We start from the raw sequence: 18,773 nt of genomic DNA on the forward strand, positions 1-18,773 counted from the left end.
ACAGGCAATGTAGATTTGCCAATTCCACAAAAACAAAGGGAATTATTTGCCTTGCTGCTAAACAACAATGGCAGTTTAATGCAGTCCCAAACTGTGGTATGGGCAGAGCCTCATAGTGACTCTGGTATGCGTACCACTAGTGGTTTATGATGCCACATCTAGCTCAGTGGTTCTTAAACTTTCTTCGTTGCATCGTTTTTTAAAAATTTTGTTGGACTTGCAAATCATCAATTGGCGCAGCTCCAGTTGCTTTAGGTAGGCTATGTGGAGCCAACTGGTTCTTCCAACTAATAATCTAATTCATCTGTTTCAAACTATTAGGTTTGGTGACCGTGCTTTATTCACTTTCATCTACGTAACCTTTAAATCTGCATCGCATGCACGTTTTAAACTTCTGTGGTTTTGCCAACTTTTCCTTTTGTTCCCGTACACCATTCGTAACTTGTTTTCCGACAAAGAAAAAATAAATTGAATTGAATTACGTGGTCAGGGACTTCAGTCTTACTTTGCCACCAGAAAGAACTGCTTTTTCTACCATATTTTCATAGTTTGTATTGAATTCAATAAATTGTTGAGTTCAGTAGCGTAGCCAGAAATTTGGAAAGGGGGGGGGGGGGTTTGGCGACCGGCGAGCGAAGCCCGACGGTGTGTTGGCGTAAGACGACACCCAGCGGCGGGAGGTCTGGGGGGCTCCCCCAGAAAATTTTGAAAAATTACTTTGAATTTGGTGCATTCTGAGAGCATTTTCAACAAAAATGTGGGTATGAATATTCCTGTAAAATGGTGCTGTCAGGTGGCATAGCAAAAGGATAAGATCATGTTTTTTTCGGCATTTTTCGGAAATAAAGCTAAGTCTCTATGTTTTATTGTTGCTAATTCCTGGCTGAGATGTTTGAATGTTTGGTATTGGCAAAACTCGCTCTTTTAATGCAGTTTCAAGTTCAAGGTTTTGCAGTTCAAGGTTTTGCAGTTCAAGGTTTTGCCACCTTTTCCCGTTCGTTAACGTGCTGGTAGGTTTATATCGATTTTTGTAGTTAGTATCTTTTTCGTTCCGGACGCGTTAATGACGAAAAATAAAATGATTGATTGAATTAGGCAATTTTTTTTTAGACTGAAAGCATCATTCTCAAGCATAAAGAGACTGAAAGCATCATTCTCAATACCGTGACGTCACACTCGTGCCAAAGGGGGGGTTGTAACCCCCAAAACCCCCCCCCCCCTTGGCTACGCCACTGGTTGAGTTGTATCAGCAGTTAGCATTTTTATGTTGATACTGGCAGACTCTGCTAGCATACTAGTGTGAGTATGACAGTCTCACTAATTTCTTGGTTTTTGGCAACACTGGTATAGTTCTGGTTGGTTGCTCGCTTAAAAATAAATTGCAAAAATGCAAATTGATGTTGCAGTGTTGAGTGTTGTTCAAAGCCTGGCCTGTAACTTTTATTGTTAACCACTAATAAGTTCAATGGATTATTTGCTGGAAACACTACATACTTGAGATATGCAAGTTATATATACACTGCACTCTAAGTTTCCGTACTGATAGGGAGAAAGCGAAACGGCCATATGCTCCACTAGTCAGTTGCCACTCTGCAACAGGTTTCAGTTGTGATAGTCACAGTTGTAGTGATAGAGAACAGGTGCAAAATGTCTAATTTGTATTGAACTCTCAGCCTGCATGTGCAGAGATTGAATGCTTTATAATTTTTATGTGCAGGTAAATGAATTTATTTAAGGAGATTCTCCTGATGGAATCAATTTCAGTACAGTACCGTACGGTACCGCCTTTAATAAATTTGTCGAAAAATGTGCTTACTTGTAGAAAACCTTACATGTTATATATCTTTGGAAAGAGTATGGAAATTGCAATCAAAATATGGCACTTCAATTTTTTCCACGGGTGTATATTTATAAAGTATTACGGTATACGGTAAATGAATTTTGAATTTATGTGCTAGAAAAACTTGATATACCATATTTGCAATAGTGTTTTAATTCTAAGTGAAACTGCATAGAAATAGCAAAAATCCTCTCATAGATCACTTCAGTAGGTTATATATTGCTTATGCCTTCAAAATTTCATGCCATTTGATAAGAAATAAATGAGTAGCGTAGTTGAAAACATCAAAAAATGACTCAAAGAAAACAGCATTTGAAAAACACCCATTAAATCACAAGCTACATTACTCACATTTATCACTGTAAGTTTTGACACACAAAGACATTGAATAGAGTCAAAATTTTACCATATTCAAAATCACGATAAAATTTACTGCTTTTTAGATACAAAAAAGTTGTTTTTCCATCAGGAGTGCCCTTTAATCAAGCACTTAAACAATGAGTAATAAAAGATGCGGTGGCTATTCTTGCCATATACCGGTACTGTGAATATAACCTTTGAGGCTATATACACCTGTTCACTCAAGCATGACGTTTTTTTCTTGCCTTTTCTTTTTTCAACAACAAAACAAAGCTGCGTTTATAACCTCTAAAGCAGAGGTGACAAACCTGCGGCCCGACAAAGAATTTTGTGCGGCACTTGACTATCGCTCATGCATTAAAGAGTTAAAGACTAAAGACATCTCAAAGCTGTTTTATATCTTCACTGGTTCAGCTTTCCTTTGCTACAGGTCGAGGCTGACAGATGAAAATCTTAGTGTGCAGTTGAGAGTTGCCACATCGTCTGTTCGACCTAATATTGAACGCTTACTGCTTAGTCAAGCAAAAAACTTTCCAAAAATCCCACTAAGCAAAAAATTAAATACTTCAATGTTATTTTTTAATATTTTGTGCTTCAATGCTGCATTAGATAGCTTCAGCTGCATAGGCGCCGACTTTTATTTTTGCACGGGGTGGCGGATAGCACAATATGGCAACCTAAAAACTTTCAAACTGCATGTTTCTGTTTGATTTTAACTAAGCGTGTTTCGTAAATGCAATTGTCTTTTCACACCTGATTTGTAGCTCGATAATTTACAAAGCAACTTTAAAAACACAGGAAGTATGTCGTGAATTTGATTGTTACGTTGCTGCTCTGACACTTAACATTTGGCAAAAGTATTTTTGCAAACAGCAGCTCTGTCAATCCAACTGTTAATCAACTGGTCAAGTTGTAACCGTGAAGCTTGGTAGATCGCAAGTAGGTTAAAAATTAAAAAAAAAGGTTTTTGAGGGAGGCAATGGAAAGATCGTATTTTATTTATTAATAAATCCCATTGTAAACCTAACAAATGTAACAATGACTTATGACAAGTAACAAATAAAACGATCGCAACAACAAGGAAAAAACTCGTAGCCACGTGTTGCGTAATCTTCACGTAGCTTGCTTGATGTTACGCGAGTATCATGCTTGTGACAAATGCAATCATTTTCTTCGCAATACTGTATTGGTTCATCTCTTGCTTTACGTTGAGTTGAAGCAAAAACCAATGATCAAAAAAAGATTTAAACGTCCGTTCAAATTACATTTATTTGCAGTAAGTAATGTAACCTAAACGGGGTGGCTGCCACCCCGTAAGTCGGCGCCAGTGTTCAGCTGTATGATTCGCATGGGCTTTTGTTTGTTGTTTGAAAAAAGAAATTTCATTAACTGATTTGTTGTTTCGGAGCATAATGGTCGAAACATTTCGTCAACTTGAGCAAAAAGGATAGAGCCAAAAGAAGAAGAAATCATGCTCATATGAAAGCAAACGCTTAAACTGGAAAATTAAACTTAGAAAATTAAACTGTCTTTAGTGCAAGTACTGTTGCTCTATCCTTTTTGCTCAAGTTGATTTGTTTTTATTTTTACTGTTGTATATATGTTTCGATTTTGCGTAAGATAATTTCCACTGTGTGGGTTTTATTACTTTCATTTGCCGTTTGTTACTTTTCATAAATAATATCTTGAGTCTCTTCTAAAACATTTCATAGTAGGTTACGATTAAAAAGTTGTGTGGCTCGATAACTCGTGTATGATTGACAAAGCGACTGGCGACCGCAAAAAGGTTTGTCATCCCTGCTGTAAAGTCTAAACTCAACATACGCGCCGACTTTCGGGGGGGGGGGGGGACAGGGATCGGCGCCCCCCGTAAATTTATAGTTGAGGGGCAACAAAAATGGCTATTACAAGTGGTGTTTCAAAGATAAAATACTTTGCGAAAGAGATTTAGATCATTTAAACGGAAAGAATGCCGAAAGCAAAAAACAGCCTACCCTACGTTGCTCTTGCCCACAAAACAGCAGCTGATCGCATGGCTTTCTCTGGAACGTGAATTACTAATGAGATGCGCACGACACGCACGCTCACAGTCGCACACTGCTTGTCTTCCGCGCGTGAGGAGCAGCTTCAAAGTCAAAACGCGTGGTAGCGAAAAAGCGAATGATTGAATGTTTATTCTCATTTCACGAGTTATCCAAACGTTTGTTAGATTTTTAAATCGATTTTAGCAAACTCTATCGAGTTGAAACTACGACACAACAAACAATTACGTGAATACAGCTTAAAAAAAATGTATTTTTCAAAACTGTCACTCAGTGTTTTGCTTCAATAAGCACTGTATTGATGTATATATATAGGCTATTGTGAAAATATATACATCTCATACACTCATCAATATACACTCATCTATATACACTCCTGCACTACCGTTTATACTCGTGGATAGATCGATCTCATGTATAAGTTGTTTGACCACCTTATTCCCAACACTACCATTCAATGGTTCATTCTAATAAGTATTGGCATTGACATACTATGATCGTTGAAGGTAAGGAAATTTCAAAGTTGAGTGTAGAGTAGCTTACGCTGCTGGAATAGTCACGTAACCATTCACAGCAATATTAAGTAAACCAGCTAAATTAGAGGCACTATTTTCAACGAGGTCTTCCCGTTTTGAGGTCAATTATGATTGAACAGAACACATTGTTTTGTTCACAATGTGTGAGAATAAAATCGAAAACCGATAAAAGAAAAGGTGTTTAATGGTCTTGGCCGCAAATATTGCCTACATTAACGACGTCTCTTACCGCTATTATCACCTAGCCAACCTGACATCATTGTTTTATGCGGCCGCTAAGATTTGACATCGACTTCAACAATCATGGAATGTTACGTAATAAGAACGATTATATCCTACACGCAAAAATAAAAAAATTGATCTCTTAAAACAGCTCTTTCTGCTGTTTTGTCTCGTGAGCTTTGCATATTGCTCAACAAGTGTATAAAATTTAAAATTGACAAGAAATCATTAAATTTGAAAATTAAGTTTGAATCACTGGAAATAAACGTATTCAAAACTTTTGCTTCGCGGCCGACGCCATTTCACACTCCGTAATCTACGTCGGCAATGATTTTGCCACAGTAAAAATGCCAAATGCGTTCATTATGAAAACTACCGAGCTGGAGACAACGGCTTGTCCCGTGAGTAAGTTGAACCTGTCTTTTTGAGGTGAAAATCACTTGCAAACATCTCGACCTATACTCGAGTATATACGGTATTCGATAAAAGACTATAAAGGCTTTCGATAATAAACAGAAGAGAAAACACTTTACCGTTGTTAACGCTTTGAAGGTAAGTAATTAGTAAAACGAGGTTAATAAAACTGATAGCGGGTTTCCACTCTGCTTGAGATCATGATTTTTTGCGTTTTATTTTGATAACTTCACTGTCTTGATCGTTGTTATTCACTCGCACGAAAATGAAATGAATCGACTTGTTTTCCAACTGTTCCAATTATGAGCTAACAATATCAAAATTTTTTACGACTGGGCGTATGCGTTTGCGTAAGTAAAACTTATCGTCTCAAGCAGCGATTCTACAAATTCGGAGTGCGACCTCGGTGTCAATATAAACAAGACACTAAGCTTAATCAAATACTATTTTAGTTAAGTAAAATAGCGTTATGGTTATATGACGTCATAACCTTTCTCGCCCTCCAAGGTTTTTGGAAAAGTCGGCGCCTATGAAACTCAACAATGTTTAGTGTGAATGTCCGTGGCTTGTAACGACTGCATCGGTCTCAGATTCTAAAGAGCGTCGGTTTGACACTGTTCAGGAGCGTTTTTTTTTTTAAACTTTATCAATACAGGTAATAGTGTTTTTGCTGCTTTTAGCTGTAACAGTATGAATAATTCACGTTTATTTGTTGGAACTTTTTCAATTTTGTTGGAGTTGGAGAATTTTTCTTGGTAAATTTTGGTTCTCCAAAAGGGGGTTGATAATGTTCCGAACAAACTTGCACGTGATATTTACTGCACAACTGTTTGCTCCTTGGCAAATTTCTTTTCATGTTCTTTTCTAGCCAAATTTATGACAATAACTGATTTTATGGGATGCCAACATGGTATCGACTACTTTGGTTGAAAGTGCGAGATAGAGAGTGGTAAAACATCGCTGAAAGATCTTAGGGACGAAATATCTGGCAAGCATTTTATGCACTCTATTTTTACTTTGAATGAGTAAGTTTAGTAGTTGCATTAATTAACAATACTTATTTCAAGAAAGTAGTTTTATCACAATCATGTAAAGGGTTTTAGTTTTTCCATTTTCTTAAAGCTGCCACCTTCATACATTTTTTAAAGCATGCGTGACTTCACGTTTTGTACTTGGTGCTGTGGTTGCACAAAAAGATACAAACCCTATGTAACAACACGCCTGAGTGCATAATTGAGGTTGTCTACTTGCTTGAGTAAACATGGGAATGTAGCCTCAGAGGCTATATTTGCAGTATATATATCATAAATATAGCCTCTCCCTCTGCCAATAAAAAAATATCTTGCTTAGGTTAAGCAAAAATTTTTACAATGCCAGTTTCATGAAAATTGCAGTTTCGGAGTTAGATAAACTTGTGAATTCATAAACAAAATTATAGTTTTGAAATCTTTCTAAGTTTACCATAATTTTTACCAAACACATGTACAATGACATCTCCACGTACAAAAAAATCTGATGTAACGGTATTGTGGAGGACAAAATTTAGCTCAAACAGTTTTGTTCCCTTTGTGGAACAATGGCAATTTACTGTACACATTTTGCTAATGTTCAGCAGCAAGGTCTGACTGAGTACCAAGGTTGAGAATAGATTGTCAGTTTAGAATGAAAATGTAGATGTAGAAGTTTTCACACGAAGTGATACAGCTGTGTTTCTGTTGGGGTAGTCGACCTTACTTTTTACAACAGTAAAATTGTTTTATTGCATAATATGGAATGTATTTTAGCTTGGTAAAAATTTTGAAGCTCTTAGTTCTTTTTCAACTCTAATCAAGCAAAGAAACAGTTTATTTGAATAGTTTGTTTCAAGCACAACAGCAAAAATATTTGGCCAAAGCTGAAAATGTAGATGAGAGTACTTTACAGTTTACATGGTAAAAAAAAAGAGAAACCCGAGTAGGCAGTAGCATTGATAGAGGGTTCAGGGGGTACTTTTAAATTTAAACCTGGGCCCGGCATAATTTAGGGGTCCGAAACTTTTCCTAAAGGCCATGGTGTTTGTAGAAACCATTGTGTACTCCTTGGAAATGGTGCATTTTTTTATTATATCATATGTGTCTTGAATTAGAGACTCATGATCTCATTAGTAGCAGGCCCAAGTTGTGTTCTCCGTGGCCCTGTGAGTAGCAACAATAGCCTAGTGGAAGTTCATAAAATGCATGGAGGATTATTGCAAGCTTGAAGAGCGGAAAAAACGCATCTTCATTTTTGAAGACAAGTAACTCAGTGCTTGCTGAACATTCAAGAACACCATGCAACAGCAATTAGTGTTTCTTCTAAACTACCACAAGATAAATGCCTCTATGGCCTACTCTACACCACCCCCTAGAGCTAGCAATGTAAACTCAAGGTGGGTGCAGAAAGAATACGAGAAGTATGTGCACAAACTGCAACATTCTTTATGAGGAGCTTGACGAAACTTGTTTAAAGGATTATCACACTTGTCAGTGCGTAATCACAAATAAATGAATGTTTTACCACCAATTTATAACTATTACCATACAGGCAAGAGGGTTCTAAGTCAATGGAGTAAGAAGTTGAAAATCTTGTATATATGGGAAATTTCCAATGTTCCACAAAGGAAACATAACGTAACTTTTGTTAGAGATATGTTATGACCCTAAAACTTCCCAAAATAATTGTTATCACAACAAAAACAAGATAGGCTATACAAAAACTTGTCAGTTTTGTGGCTATACTTCAGTTTGTTCTGTTGATCTTGGGCTTGGTCAGGCCTTTCACATTCAACTGTAGCAAATTGATGCTTTTCAACACCACAACCAAGGTTACCCATTCTAAACAGTTGTTTGACATGAAGGGCACATGCACTGGGTCAACGTCACTTTATACGGTTGCATAGAGCTCTGTGAGCTTCAATTGCTGTCTTGATTTGTTGTCATTCGCTTGATTGCAAGAATCAATTATAGGGGGCTCACCACATGGAAGCTGACAACTTAAACATCATAGACACTGACAGTCATGCTAAACAAAAAATGCGACATTCTCCTTTCACTTTCGGTAAATGTTTGTCCCTGCCCATTTCTTTGAAATGTGTGAGCGAGGAGAAAATCTTGATGCAAGTATCCGATTTGTTTCTTTAAGTGTTAGTTTTATTATAGTATAAGCATTAGATAGGATTTGGTTTAGGTCTGGATTTCAGATTTTGATGCAATAGAATCATTGATACTTCTAAGCAAACTGTAATTTAACTGATACCCAGCTGAATTCCAGTGCATAGGCTAGTATATCCTTTTAAACGTGCTAGCGTGAGATGTTACAACTACCGGCACAAGGATATTAATTCCTTCATAATGAATAATGGCATGAGAACGAATTTCAAGCTTTTAATATTTGCCCAGAATGTTTAGTCTAATAATGCATAATATTTAAACGGTCTTGAATATGTTAAAACTGTTTCAATATCTTTATTAAAATGGATTATTGCTTTAAGTATCACCAGAATTTCACTGGGTGTAAGAATAAAAAATGTGACAAACAGGTTTAAAATGGGTTTAAGTTGTGGTTTTCAGATTAATATTTTGTAGTTAAAAATAAAACTTTGAAAATGATTCTGCTTTGTTGTGCCACAAACATTAAAATCTAGTAACATTTCAGGTTTTGCCATTTAGTTTTCATTTTTAACATTCGTTCATATATTATGTTCTTGGTTTTAGTCTTTATTGGTTTGTTGCTGAACCCGAACGTCAACCTTGTTTGTGTGTAAAAACATTCTTTCACAAACAATACATATTTTTTCATTTGGAGCTGATAAAAATGCACTTTTAAAATGTTTTTACAGTCAAACTCTATTTAGCCAATGTTTTTGATTAAATATTAATTTATTCTGTTTTTCATTTACTTCAGCATATGCAGTTTACCACCCAAGTTAGTTGGTCAACATTTTTAAAGTTTACTGTTTCACACAAACAAATTATGTGTTACTGTATAAATGGTTCAACATTGTTTAGATCACTAGTTCCATTATAGTCTATTGTGTTGATAAACTATTTTAATTGTTTGATGCTGAAAGCCGAGATAGCATAGTTTCTGCCTGAGGCTATAAAACTGTAGCAGTGTTGTATTTTTTTTCTATCTAACGAAAGGTTAGAGAACGTATGATTAAAACAACTGGAAAAGAAACTTACATGATGTTTTTTTTTATAAATATTGACATTTAAAAAGTTTACATGTTTTTCCAAAGCTTTTCTTGAGTTTGTGCGAGCTGTATCATAGCAATTAAATTCAACTTTTAGGTTTGTGGAAAATCTACTAGTGATTTGTTTTGTATATGCACTGGGAGTGTTTGACAAAATATTAAAATATATTTTTAAATACTAGTAGGTGTTAGTTAATCATTCATTGAATGCTATGCTTTCTGGCTCGATCCTATTTTTTTAAAGTTGTGTGTTTAACTTATTGGTTCACTGAAGTCATCCTTTGCTGTAGTTAGTAGCTAGGTATACTTTTGGTTCACTGTGTGGATGTTGAAGTATGGCAGTTTTCCAGGTGATTTCAGCAAAGCCCAATTAATACATTTTCAATAATTTTGTTGTGTTAAGTTTCAAATTGAGTTGTTTTGCTAGAATGCTGATTAGTGATTATTGAATTCTGCTTGGGCTTTTTTGTCAAAATGATTTACAAGGAAAATATTTCGTTTTTTTTTGCTCTCTAAAAGGTTGTTGATTGGAGGAGTTTATTCGAGTTTTATTCTTCTAGTTTGGGCATAGAATTTATATATACTTGGTTGTTGAACCTCAAGCAAAGTTCTTTGATAAAGATCAGCACCTTATAATTTCATGACAAGGCATGCAGTATCCTAGAGGCAGCTGTAAATTAAAACAGTATTTTTTGTTCTGTAATTTTTTTAAATACCAATTATATATTATATATAATGAATAATTTTAAAAGGAACGGTAACTTGATCTGTTTTTGGTGTTTTTGCACAATTGTATCTCACATTTTATGTTGTACTTTTTGCTGGAATAGTTGATGTTTGTGTCTGTTCCACAAACAACTCTGGATGATATAGTGTACAACAGAAGCATTTTCTAACTGTAACAAACTACACTGCTGCATGATTTATAACTAGAACCTTTTGAGTTATTTGTGGCAAGTAGACTTATGCGAGGTTCATTAAATGGTGGTTTACTGTATGTAATATACGTATACTGTACTCGAGATTAAACCACAGAAATTTCATGCCTCATCATAGCAGGCTTAGATCAAAATGTTTGTTCAGAAATAACTTATTTTTGTCATTAAGCATGCTAGATCAACCACAGTTAATGACTCCAATATTATGCTAGGCATTTACTAATGGTACAAATGTGCTTTAGGTTTTTAAAAACATCTTAAAAATATACATGTAACTGCAAGTCTTTCGTTTACAAGAAAGTCTGTTGATTGGGCAGATTGATAGTTTGAACGGGTTCTGGTATTGCTGTTTCCGTTTCATCATCAATGATGTTTATGGATCGGTCAAAGTACGAAGATCAAGCTGCCGCTGTAAGCTCACAGTTTTATAAAGACGACAATCAGTCGCTTATAGGTAGCTACTCTTCCCAGTTCCAACAGTATGAGCTGGAAACCATGGACGCGCCAAGACATATTTGTCCAGTTTGTGACAAAACCTTCAGAGCAAGTAGTCTCCTTGATATTCATATGAGGGTTCACGTTGGAGCTAAGCCCTTTGTTTGCCCTGTATGTAATCATAGAGCTACTCAGAAGGGAAATCTAAAGCTTCATATGAAGAAACATCATGGGCAAGATTTACCCAGTCATATTGATCTGACTCCTGACAGTGGAATTTGGGGAAATTTTTCAACAAGTGATAATTCTGACGAAACCGAGTTGAACTGTCAATTGAACAATAAAAAGAAGACAACCTTAGCACACAGTTCTCTTCTCAATGAAGATGTGGTAGAACTTATCAAAAAGTGCCAAAATAGCATCGGTCAGAGTACCATGGGAAGAATCACAGAAAGCTTAAATGATTTTTTGGATATTGCCCAGCAGAAGGTAAGATCTGGAAGCTTGTCTTCACAGAATGAATTACAAAAAGAAGAAATCTCATACGAGAACTTAAATTCGAACAATAATCGAATTGAACAGGGAACTTTTGAAATGGACAAAAACCCTGTGTGCGTTATGACTGCACCTGCTGAAAATTACAGTTTTTCGACAAAACCAAATGTGCAAGAAAACACTTCGTCAAAAAATTTTTGTTATTGTAAAATATGTGGTTGGAAGACAACTAGTTCTGGCTATTTGAATGTTCACATGAGGAAACACAAGGCTGAATCACATATTTGTACCCTATGTGGCAGAGCTTTCAAAGAAACTTGGTATCTAAAGAATCACATGAGGTCCCATGTCAATGACATCATTTCAGATCCCGTCTTAAACTTTGCTGAAAGTAACATTGCACGTGAAAACACAGAATTAGAATCTTCGTTCCAAGATGAAGAGTTGATACATAAAGAGAACAATGAGAAAGCAGCTTATTCTATGTGCAGCCAATGTGGCTTCATTTTTTCGAAACAATCTTTACCTGCTCACTCTGAGACTTGTGGAAAAGAACAGGAACGCATTGCAGATAGCGACATTCTTGAATTTTCATACAGTAAAGCTACTTTCATGAAAACTCTCCAGTTAACAAATAAAATATGTAGAGAAAAAAATGGCCAACTTCCTTATTTGAAACATTTTGATGCAATGATCAGTAATGCTGTTGTTCATTCACGTGATATTTGTAGCGAGGATGCCAAATTATCAGAGAACTCGAATTCTAAACCGTCCAGTAATCCTTTGCATTTATTGAAAAAAGAAATTGAGAATTCCATTGTTCAAAATGGAATAGAAGCTACAAAGAAAAGCTTTCAAGAATTAATAAAAAATCCAGATTTTAAAATACTGCTTTCATCTAAACATTTGCATAGCATTGCTGAACTTTTTAATACCAAAGAAAGTATTTTGAAAAGTGATGGTTCAGTAAATCACCACATCTTAATGAAAGGAAAGATGAAGCTCTCTCCCTCACACAACCCTTCCAAAAATTCAGCAATGCAGTTGCTTGCCAGCACAGGAAAGTCATTAGATGTTGAGAAGTCAGCGCTAACGGACCATAGTGTTGACAGCAGCTCAGTTGTTCAACCGGTTCAGCGCTACAAGTGTGAGTATTGCTCCAAATGGTTCAAATACAAAAGTGTGTTAAGCATCCATATGAGGTCGCACACTGGCGAACGACCTTACAAATGCACGTACTGTGACTATGCTGGCACGCAACACAACTGTCTCAAGGTCCACCTTCAGCGCCACCACCCAGAAATTTATGAAGCTCAAAACGAAGAAAGGATCGCGAAAGCAAAAAATATTGAAGTCAGTGAGGTTGTTGAGCAAGAGGAGTTGTTTGTTTCCCAAAACAGCCGATTTTCTCCCGCCCGATGTCCGATATGTGATCGTGTGTCCCCTTCACCGGGTTATTTGAAAATTCACATGCGGTCGCACAAGACAACTCTTGATCACGTTTGCCATATTTGCGGTCGGGGATTTAAGGAGTATTGGTATTTGAGCACACATCTTCGTACACATGACAATGAGATAAACACCTCTACTGGTCCTGTCGAAGAATTTCAACATTTTGGAACAAATTTAGACTTGCCTAAAGCCAGCGCACGTATGCACAGCGTTCCTTTACGGAAAGAGCATTTGACAAAGCAGCAAAGTGTGCCACTTAACACACGCGACAGAAACCATCTCGGACACAGCTACTTGAGCGGCACATCATCATGGAGCCCTCTCGATAGGCACGAAGAGTTTTATGAAACACACCACTCCATTCACCCCAGGCCGTGTGAGGTTAGTCCAGAACCTCCTCGGCCACACGTAAGCAAGCGGAAAGCCTTCCAGCCCTCTCGACATCGACCAGAGCCTTACGTGGCTCACGAACCGAGATCTCGCAAGTCCAAACCACGGAAGTTTAGCCACGGAAATTATCTCGTTCCGACGTTTGAAAGTTTGCCCTTCGCTTCCAGCGAGAATTTGGATCAAGAAGACGTAAGAATTTAGTTTTTATTTAAACTTTAATTCTTAGCATGTATGTTTATTTTGCGAAATTGAACAACATTGCCGTACTTAAATTTCTACTTTCTTCTTTTTGTCTTTAAATCTATGATCAAATTCAAGTGAGGTGGTATTGGACGGCCAAGATTAAAATTTTATCTCACAACTCTGTATTGTTTTTAATCATTTTTTTTTTTGCTGAATTATATAATAGCGTTGGATTGCACAACACTTTAGACATGCTTATGCAGCTGTTTCATAAATCAGCATAATATATCACATGATGAACGATCCCAAATAGAAATGTGACTTTGAACATTTTAACCATTTGCGGATGCTTTTTAACCATATTTTATCGGCTGTGAAATTTGTTGAACAGGAAAACAGTGTCATAAAAACATATTCTGAGTACGCAATGCGATTGATAGTGTGTTGTACACTGGTATTTATACCATCAGTTTACAAGTTTTCCTTTGTAATAAAGTTTCTCACTCTTAAACATTTGCTTTCATAATCAGATTTTTTAGTGTCATTTATTATTGCTTAGTTGATGATATACATATGACGTTGTTGGCATTTTTTTTCTGTGTTACCTATCAACACGTAAGTTAAATTGTCAGCACAAGACAACAGTATTCTAATTGCGATAGCCTGTAAGTGCCGAAACTGTGATAATTCTTTCGCGAAAGCAGGCCTGGAACAATTGGCAATTTTACATAGGATTTTTTTCAGGTTGAGACAGCCGAAACTTTAACAACATTGAATGCTTGCGCAGGTGAGTGTTCTGGGTGGGAGTAGTTTTGCTGTTGAGCAAGTGATTTTATCTCTTTTTGACCACGCACAGATAGACACTAGACAGAGTATTCGAAATTGAAAAAAAATATCGATCTATTTCTTTTGTGTATTTCTGTTGTCTTTGAATGCTGATGCGATCGCTATGAGACACAGACTTGTTTATCATTAAGAATGAAGTCACGGTATGTAAATCAGTGATCGTAAATGTAAAGTAAAAGTTTTTTTTTTGAATTGCATTCACTTGAAATTGGTCTTTGACAATACCGTTTATTGTTTCTTGCGTTATGTCGAGAAACAGGAACATTAAGTTGTTAGTTGTGTGCCTTTGTTTAGACTTCAATGGTTTTACATGTAACTTTATCTTTCTATTATTTTTAAATTTAATGACCTTTAAATTACATGACAGTTTGCAGATATTTTTTGGACCAGTACTGCTCCTTATCTTAAGTTAAGCTGCATTCATGTATAATTTACGTCATTATCAGCTATAGCAACTTTTATATTTTTTGAAAAAGGAAGCATAAAGTTAATTAAATTTTGAACAGTACATATATATTTTAGGAACTCTTGATAATGCAGTGCATTGCCATATACTGCTTCACGTTAAAAATAGACTACTGTTTATAATTTCAACGCTTTCTAAGTATATAATAAAATTTATCATCCAATTCTCATCAACGCTACTGTCAAAGCATCTGATCTCTAAAAAGCGTCCAGGAAATGTGTTTTTAACATTAATTTTCATTTTTCATGGCATGATGCTAAACTGTAAATATATTATCATTTTTTTATGTGTGATTTTACTTTTTTTAGCCGCTGAACAACCACTAGATCTGACAGTCTCCATTGCTACAAGTACAATACCAACCAAGGAAGAGCCATTGAATCTGGCCATCAAATGATCACCTTTTTGTTGCCTTGTGGTTGCAAAATACGTCTAATAAACATTACTTTGAGTTGAAGACATTCAGGAAAATCATTAATTTTATGAATCATTGCAACTTTTCGTTTTTTTATTTTTGCGAAGACACCCAACTCATGTTTTCGACCTGCTTTGGTTCTGCGGCCAAATGTTTTGCAATGGCTTGTTTATAAAACGTGGCAGTAACTCTCTCCCAGTGTTTTTATCGTGTGTGTCATATTTTAACGAATGTTATATTAACGTAAATATTGTGAATACTATCTTTTTATGGAATCATAAATATGACGTACTGGAAAGTCTGCTTTGACAATTCCATTTCATTTTTAGCATCGGGTGTTTCGTGCTGATAATCACAAGTGCTGATAAGTATGTTGTAAAACGACAAAAGCTACTGCAAACTTTTCAGTGTAAAATCAGTAAAAGTGTTATCTCGAGCAGTACATGTCTGATATCATTTAATGATCACTTTTTTATTAACATGCTTCAAATCATATCTTTATACAACGAGACGCGTTAGTGTAAGTCGTTTTTCAGCCAACAAATCAGCACTTTTTATATTGATTAAACGTCTGTGATTTGCGGGTTGAGTTGTATCCCATGTTATGTGATGTTGCTGTAAATTTGACCTTTTAATACTTTTTACAACGACAGAACACGCCTCGAGTTGTTTTTTTATGTTATTCGAGGTCTTCAATATAAATCAAATGCTCACTTCAGTTTTATTATATGCTGAGGCTTGTACGTTAAACGAGTGAAGGGATTTAATTTTTTCTCTTCCTTGCTTAAAAATCCAGGTGCTATTTGTAATCAGTTAAATTTGGATAAATTCAATATTTTTATCTTTTTAAACATATTTACATATATTCAAATCTTTGAGCTCAGTCATTCCATGGCAAGCACACACATAAACCATTATGTTTGTTTGTTTAGTTAAAAGACAACTCATTTTTGTGGGCACTCGAACTTATGCCTGGCTGGTAGCCTGCAATAAAAACAAGCAAAAATTAGTTTTGTGAAAACCAGCGAAAAACACAACTTGAAACCTTGCAATGACATGTACCATTGCATTAATAACACTTCCGTGCGTTGCCTAATTTAAGTTATTTGCTGATGAAACAAATCAAACAACCTCTTTTCATTGTGCAGTAAGTTTTTTAACAATCATGAAAAGCTCGCATGTCATATACTCATTACAAGAAAATACCATAGGGTATTTTTTTATCTCGTCTTTTTCTGTTCTGCAGAAATGAAGCATTTCAAAACTCAACAACGAACGTTCAATGAACGTCGTCGATTTTACGTCCCCACATGTTGAAGCGATGTAAAAAAAATAAATTTCACTGCAACCCAATCTATTATATTGAAAGTGACATTTTCAAACAATTTTCTTATTATATTAATTATCAATTCAAACATGGCATTGGATGTTGTTTGTCCTACGCAATACGTACAAGTAGCTCGTTTAATGGATTTTTTGCATGCGACAAAACGATCATTTAATAATCATAATTTATGTTCGTGAAACATAAATTATTAATTTGGAGCATTACCCAGATAGCAAAATCCGTTATTTTTACGTCTGCAGACGTTGAATGAATGTAAAAATGACGGATTTTGTTATCTGGGTAGCCCCCTTTATTTTTGCTCGTTCTCATGGCTGTTATCTATTGATATGGTGCAAGAAAAAAATGTTTTGGGCTATTTCTTGACAGCATTTGTGTTTTTTAATCAGGATACAAAGCGCTTTTAAGAAAATGCTCCATTTTTTCACAGCTCTTTTCATTAGGTGCTTTGAGAAATTGTAGTGTTGATTTTTTTATTGTTTTTTGATTTGCAATTTCATTTCTGTCACTATTTTTCCGCCCCTTTTAACAAGCATTGTTAATTTTTATGTCGCTATTGAAACGCAATAGACTGTGTGCATTATTTCTACCATATATTATATACTCTACTTTTCCACAATTATGGAATGTGGTGTTTAAATACAATGTACTACAATCGCAATTATATTTACCACTAGATCGAATGTACTTATTCCAATTGAATATACAAGATGGCTGTGATTTATTAGCTGAACAATTATCCAACCAGTAAAGCTGCAACTTTGAAAAAAGAGCACTTTGCTGGTTCTTGGACAACCTGGGCAGCCGAATGCGAAGACGAATCTTGAATTAATTTTTTTGTGATCATATCTACATTGTCTATTAATATGAGATTCTAATTTACTTTATATGCTGAGAAAAATGATGTGTTGATTTAACATGCAAACAACGTCATGTTGCTTGAACATAGACCTTATTGAGCAGTACCAAAATATTGATGTTTGACGAATGCGATTTTGTAAAATTGCTTGATGTCGCATTATCCTGACAGAAAAATACGTCATTTTTACGTTGATTTAACAGCAGACGTTAAGACGTGAAGCCGTTAAGACGTTAAATCAACGTAAAAATGACGGATTTTGCTGTCGGATATATTTATCGCCAGTTGTCGAAACACTATGGAGGAGGTATTGGTTCATTCAACCAGTTAGCAAATCAGTGCTTTTTTGCAGAACAGGGCTGATTTGTTAAATGGGAAAGGTTACAGCAGTTGTCTGAAAACGTAAAGGTTATCATTTGTCAATCATGAACTTGGCGTATCGTTTGCTTTCGAATAATTTTTATGACATTCGTTCAACATTTTGAAACCATAAATCGATCAATTACTCGCAGTGTTCTCTCCCATTTGACTAGCCGCCATCTGTACATCGTTTTTGCGTTTGGAAATGTCGAAACGATGTCAAATGAGAAGCTTTTGCCAGCTGGGTTATCATGATAGAACGTCCCTTTTATTTACCAGTTTGACCAGATGCATTTTTTTGCAAGCAACAAAATGATGTCTTGTCAGCTGCATCCCAGGGGAAAAAATTTGTCGTTTTTCAACGTCTGGCGACGTAAACGTACAAGGGACAACATTCTTTTCTGGGTGGTGATTGCGAAAAGTGCTGGATTGCTGTTATTTGCAAAGAAATCACATGACTGTGTGAATGGCTTCGAGAAAGGAAATCACTTAATTTTTGCTTCATTTAATCGGCAGATTACGTTGCTATGCATTCATTGAATGCGAAATAGTGATGAACTAGTATCAATGACACATTCTGTTACGTGGTAAACTGCGTTGAAAAAAAAAGATTTAAATGCAGTATTATGATCAGAGCGTCGAAATTTCTTAAACTGGTGTCAATTTGGCACGGCTCCCATCGTTTCAACTGCGTTTTCTTCGTCTACTTTTGTACACAAATATGATCACACAATTTCGCTTAATAAACTGGAAACATGGAGCTTGAAGTTTCTGAGTTCTGACTGTCGTATGACTGTTTCACAACGTACAGAAAAGCTGACCGTAAAACACGTGAGTTGGTATTTCTCAAAACTACCATCAGCATTTTTTTTTTGCTACAGCTTGCAACTGTACTTTACTCACTGCCATTTAGGGTCATTTAACCAGGTGTTTTATTTTGTGGTGATTTGAGTGACATTGGA

General features: G+C 35.8%; 1 protein-coding gene across 1 annotated transcript; it reads left to right on the forward strand.

Moving 5' to 3' along the window:
- Positions 1-10,934: 10,934 nt before the first annotated feature.
- Positions 10,935-18,572, forward strand: LOC145786199 (uncharacterized). Its single transcript, XM_082597845.1, has 3 exons — positions 10,935-13,526; positions 14,265-14,307; positions 15,141-18,572. Exons 1-3 carry the CDS (start codon positions 10,935-10,937, stop codon positions 15,227-15,229), a joined length of 2,724 nt encoding a protein of 907 aa, XP_082453971.1. The 3' UTR covers positions 15,230-18,572.
- The last annotated feature ends 201 nt before the right edge of the window (positions 18,573-18,773 follow it).

Source organism: Aplidium turbinatum, chromosome 17 (genome assembly GCF_918807975.1).
Source record: "Aplidium turbinatum chromosome 17, kaAplTurb1.1, whole genome shotgun sequence".
Classification (NCBI taxonomy): Eukaryota; Metazoa; Chordata; class Ascidiacea; order Aplousobranchia; family Polyclinidae; genus Aplidium; species Aplidium turbinatum.